Source organism: Sinocyclocheilus rhinocerous, unplaced genomic scaffold (assembly GCF_001515625.1).
Source record: "Sinocyclocheilus rhinocerous isolate Xijiao unplaced genomic scaffold, SAMN03320098_v1.1 scaffold287, whole genome shotgun sequence".
NCBI classification, from domain to species: domain Eukaryota; kingdom Metazoa; phylum Chordata; class Actinopteri; order Cypriniformes; family Cyprinidae; genus Sinocyclocheilus; species Sinocyclocheilus rhinocerous.
Genome location: NW_015633524.1, coordinates 1600186 through 1605805, shown reverse-complemented (window position 1 = coordinate 1605805; position 5620 = coordinate 1600186). Strand labels below are relative to the sequence as shown.

Below are 5620 nucleotides of genomic sequence, written 5' to 3'. Positions count from 1 at the left end.
TTATTTATTATTTAATTTTTTTTTAATTATTATAAAAAAAATTTTTTAATCATTTATTTTAAATGTAATTAAAAAATTTAAATGAACTTTTTTAATTCAATTTAATAATAAAATGTTGGCATCAGCTATTTATCATTAGACTTCATATACACTGAGGGACACAATTAACGTTTCCTAAGTGAATGTCATGTAAGAATTCATGCAAGACACTGTTTGTTGACATATGAACTGAGGTAACTGCAGTTAACCACAAACCACCCTGACGAGTTTGTAAACATTTCATACTTGTTCTGTGGGGAGCAGGGCCTGGTCAGATACTGGCACATCGGCAGCAGGAGAAATGCAAACGCGATGGTCGCTAGAACTGTGAAAACAGAACAAAACAAACACAAAGAACTACATAAATATTACTAAAGCATATAACAGTGCGTATGAACTAGGTCAGTGTGTGAGAAAGGAGCGGTGGAAGGTCACTGGTGTGTTTGCGTGCGGCACGTACCTGCAGTGCATATGGTGAACACCACCTGAACCGAGTCGAAGAAGAAAAACATGACGAGCAGAGACACTGAGGCTCCGATGGGCAAGAACAGCGCCTGTGTGGAATCTATGGTCTGAATACCTGTACAAATGCATGAGATAATTCAGCTTCTGTTCAGAAGAGCATACTAACCTACATAGAATGCACATCACCATCTGTTTCTAGTGTGATTAATGAAGAAGTAGAGATTCTAGCTGTTTTTAATCGCTTAGTTGAGGACTCACTGTTGTTAGAGTTGACGAATATTCGAAATTCAAATTTTTTTTTTGACAGCCCTACTGTGTCCACTTCTGACGAACCTAACAAATTAAAATAGTGGTCAAAAGAGGAGCCTTATATTTGTCCATAATAGTCCATACTTTGACATTTGTTACTGGAACAGGATCACAATATAGATTTTTGTAATTATGCAGTATTATATTATTTTAAGCAATTAATTTTATTATTATTTTAACAAAATAAAAAAAGTACACTGTCATAAGTTGGGAATGGGAAATTTATCCATATAATGAGAAAAAGAAAAAGAAAAAGAAAACAATGAAAAATAGTTACTGAATATTTTTTCAAAAAGAAACAAACAAATAAAATATCTTCTAGTGTGATTAATGAAGAAGTAGAGATTCTAGCTGTTTTTAATCGCTTAGTTGAGGACTCACTGTTGTTAGAGTTGGCATTGTTGAAGGAGCCAGTGTTGGTGGGGTTTCCATCCTTGTCCTTCTCCTGGTTCTCACAGTCCATGTTTAATGACCTGTGTGGACAGACACAGTTCACCCACAAACCTCGATTTCTCTCCCCCATCAGTGAACCAACAGCAGGCAGAACTAGCATGCAGGAGTTTTACGCTTGATATTATTGGTTTTGACAAGTCACAGACAGCATATATAATTTAAAGCGAATGAAAGATTGTGATGGACAGTCTTTTTGATATGTTGTACTGTTTTAGCCACATCTAACTATCAAACTCCATGAGTATTAGATTTTGTCCACTTCAAATTTGGAAAGGGAAATGTTTCATTAGCTAAACAATCAACTACAAAATGAATAAAATGTATGACGCTGCAAATTACACTTCTGCACCTCAAAGATTAATTTTCTGTCACAACAAATTAATATAGGCCTATATCATCTGGAAAAACTACAATGCCCACTGATTCATTCAATAGATATTTGTACAAGACCCAGCTAAATTAGCTTTTTTTGCTGACCCAAGCCAGTACCTATTTGTTTTTACCATCATGACAATATTTTCATTAGCTACATCACATAAAACGGTATACATTTTTTTTTTATCTGTCTTTTTACATACCAGAAGAAAAAATGAATGAAAAACGTAAAAAAAAATAATAATAAAAAAAAACCTTCAAGAAAAATGTTCAAGAAAAAAAAAAAAGTCATTAAGGCTGGGCGATATGGCCCAAAATAAAAAAATAAATAATTTTTCATATCAGTCGATACCGATAAATATCATGATACATTTCAAATGTTTAAAGGCAAACACTTCACACTTTTTGAATTCTTTACACTTTTCCAGTCATTTTTCCTGAACAAAATAAATATCTTAACAGAAATATTAACTTCCTAGTTTGTATCATGTTCTAATGAGTCATATTGTTTCAAATCATGAAACAGGTTTGTGTTGGCTGACTTTGATGACGCATATCTTCAGCACAGTTTGCAGTGCAGGCTGCAATACTAATATTATTACCTTTTTTATCTCTTAGAAATGCACAGTTGACAGTAATAGTAGCTTGACTACATAAATTTGGAAACTAAACGTTACTGATTAGTTTATAATTATAAGCCATTCTTAACATTTCAACACAAGCTAATACACCAGCCAGCTAAATAACTCGAGATATTTAGCGACACATTTTATGACATTCAATTCAACAATGCTCAGAACAATAACAGAATACCACATGATTATGTTTGTACATGTAAAACACTCACATGATCTACAAATACAAGATTTTGACACAACACAACACTGGTTCCAGGTCTGCAGCAGAAGAGATGAGAGCTTACCTGAAGCTGCCATAGACGATGAGGAGGATGGAGATGAGGAAGGTTGACACCTGGCTGGAGTCGACAAGGGAGTACACCCTGAAAAGACAAAGGAGGTTTCCAATTATTGTATGCCACAACAAAACAGCACAACGAAAGGTGCCAGGCCGGATATGTCGTACAACAGACACAAAGATCGTCACCCTGTACGACCCTTCCTGGTTCAAACTATTCACTCCCTTGTGAACTCAAGCCTTCAGTTATTGATGCAAGTGTGCGGGTGAAACCTGAATCAAAGCTCAGTCTGGTCCAGTTGTTACAGAGCAGTGTATGAGAAACGTCTTGAGTTACGGCATTCTCACCCTCCCCGAGCTGCGCCGAGCGTCTTTTGAGACCTGTGTTTGCCTTTTGTAAATAACAAGCTTTTAGAGAAAGAGGTCAGGCTGTATGCTGAGGTGACTCTTAAAATATGATTACAGTGAGCAAGCGACAGTTTGTTTGCTGAATAAATGTGCGGCTGCGAACAAAAGCGGACTTGATTGTGTGCATTTATGAAGTATGTATGAATAAGGAAAACGAGAGCAAGAAAACCTTATCCTCAAACAACACTCTTTACTATGGACAACAAATGGCTTGAAGAAAAACTCATTAGCAGTCACACAGAAGCCTAACCTCGGCTCTGTACGTAATGATCCTGAAACACAGGACAGACCTATACAGGGCTCCAGACTAACATTTGAGAGCAGTGGCACTTGTGCCAAGCTCTACAGACCTCTAGTACCTTATTTGGTAACACTGAAAAAGTAATATTTATTAATAATAAAAATAACATTAATAATTGATAATATTACATGTTTTGTCTCTTGGAATTGCACATTTGACAGTAGCTTGAGTTGACAGTAGAATCCATTCCAGATATAAATTTATTTTCATTAAAAACAGTAACATTGTTAAAAATGGTAAATTTTTACAGAATAAAATGTAGCTAAATTTTCTGACGGACGGAGTTAAGACTCTTATTAAAATTAACCATTTTTCTATAAAGTAGGACGAAGCAGTGAATATATAGTTTATTATGTTATGAAAAACTGGAGCCTAAACACATTTAGTATAAGGGTCAAAGGTGATATGTCCAATTTTAGTGTTCACATCAAATTAAATTCACAAAAGTGTTTTTTTTTATTTTATTTTTTTTATGTAAAACATCTTAAATGCAAGTAAAGTGTTTAATGTTTCAAATACATTTTTGTGAATGGTCAAAATATGGGTGAGATAATGTTATTTTGTCATTCAGTGTAACAGATATGTGTAAAAATGAAACATACTTATTCTGACCTGCACTTAATAAAATACATTAAAGAATAAGTGATCATAGGGGTGTGCAATACGACGATAAAAATGTCTCCATGATCTGCTTTAGAAGAAATATCGTAGTATCGCGCTACAGCGCACATTCTATCTTCTGCAGTTCTGGTGCCTCCGTCTCAATATACTGTACAACACCACATACATTCACATCAGTGTTAACTCAGCGGTAGAGTTACTCTCACGGGACACTGCACTTATTCGCAATCACAAAAGTACATTATTTGCATGTGCTTTAAAGCCTTGCCGGTTAAATGTTTTATTCACGTACTGTTCTGACGTGCGCTTTTTCTGAGCATGTACACGTGAAGCGCGCAAACTAAAAAACCTGTCAAACAGAGCCTGATTACTCGACTAAGTTATCTTTTGCGCTAATACTGTCAAAACAAACAAGGTTTACATATAGGCTCAGTTGGTTAAGTCTAAAATGAAAGAAAGCAGTTAAGAGAAAAACTGATACGTGCCTGTATATTAGATGCGTGCAGGTCTTAAAGGACAGTACTAAACATGCTGCCGACTGTCATTAAAGGGATAGCTCACCCTAAAAAAAAATTCTCTGTCATTATTTACTCACTCACATGTTGTCCCAAACCTGTATTCACTTCTTTCTTGTGCTGAACACAAAAGAAGATATTTTGAAGAATGTGGGTAACCAAACAGTAGCTGGTTCACACGGAATTTGATAGTAGAAAAAAAAAATTACTAAGTCACTGTGGACCAGCAGCTGTTTGGTTCTCCACGTTAATTTTCCAGAAGAAATTAACTCATTCAGGTTTAAAACAACTTGTGAGTGAGTAAATTATGGTATAATCTTATAAAATTCTTATTTTATAATAACAAAGATAAAATAATGATAAAGACTTTTTATCTTCACCTACTTTGGCCTAAATATCTGCCATTCTTTTTTTCTTTACCTTGAAAGGCTTTGTCTTTATAATAGGGAAATTAGTTTAGCTGTAATGCTCAGACAACTTGCAAAATAGCAAAACCAACATGACAAAGAATCGTGATATTTTTTCCCATATCACCCACCCCTAAGTGATCATACTAAATTTTATTATATTTTTAACTTGTTGCCAAATGGGTAAAACCTTTTGGTCTTTAGGACAGTGACAAAGATTGGTAAAGATGTAAAATAACAAATTATTAGTTGTTGGGTCTGCACTGTGATCCTTTTAATGCCATCTAATAGGGCTGGACGATATGGCCAAAATTGATATCACGATATATTTCTTAATTTCGGTCGATACGATATAATTCCGATATCGATATGAACACTATTTATCTGAAATAGAAATCTTTTGTAACATTATAAATGCCTTTATCATCACTTTTGATCAATTTTAAGCATCCTTGCTAAATAAAAGTATTAATTTATATAATTTCTTTCCCAAAAAAATAATAAAAATTATACTGAATGGAATAGTGTATAATGTTACAAAAGCTTTTTATTTCAGATAAATGCTGATCTTTGGATCTCAACTGTTTTAAATATTGATAATCAGCAAATCAGCATATTAGAATGATTTCTGAAGATCATGTGACACTGAAGACTGGAGTAATGATGCTGAAAATTCAGCTGCACATCACAGAAATAAATTACATTTTAAAATCTATTCAAATAGAAACAAATTTTAAATAGTAAAAATATTTCAACATTTTACTGTTTTTGCTGTACTTTGGATCAAATAAATGCAGCCTTGGTGAGCAAAA

General features: G+C 34.1%; 1 protein-coding gene across 1 annotated transcript in view; it reads right to left on the bottom strand.

The window, feature by feature from the left end:
* LOC107744161 (signal peptide peptidase-like 3) overlaps nucleotides 1-2637 on the bottom strand; it is a 6715-nt gene extending 4078 nt beyond the window's left edge. Inside the window, exons 1-4 of the mRNA XM_016557669.1 lie at nucleotides 2564-2637; nucleotides 1195-1286; nucleotides 500-619; nucleotides 286-364 (exon numbers count right to left, since the gene is read on the bottom strand). Of these exons, the coding sequence (XP_016413155.1) occupies nucleotides 286-364; nucleotides 500-619; nucleotides 1195-1276 (281 nt within the window). The 5' untranslated portion in view covers nucleotides 1277-1286; nucleotides 2564-2637. The remainder of the gene's footprint in view (nucleotides 1-285; nucleotides 365-499; nucleotides 620-1194; nucleotides 1287-2563) is intronic.
* Between the last annotated feature and the right edge of the window lie 2983 nt (nucleotides 2638-5620).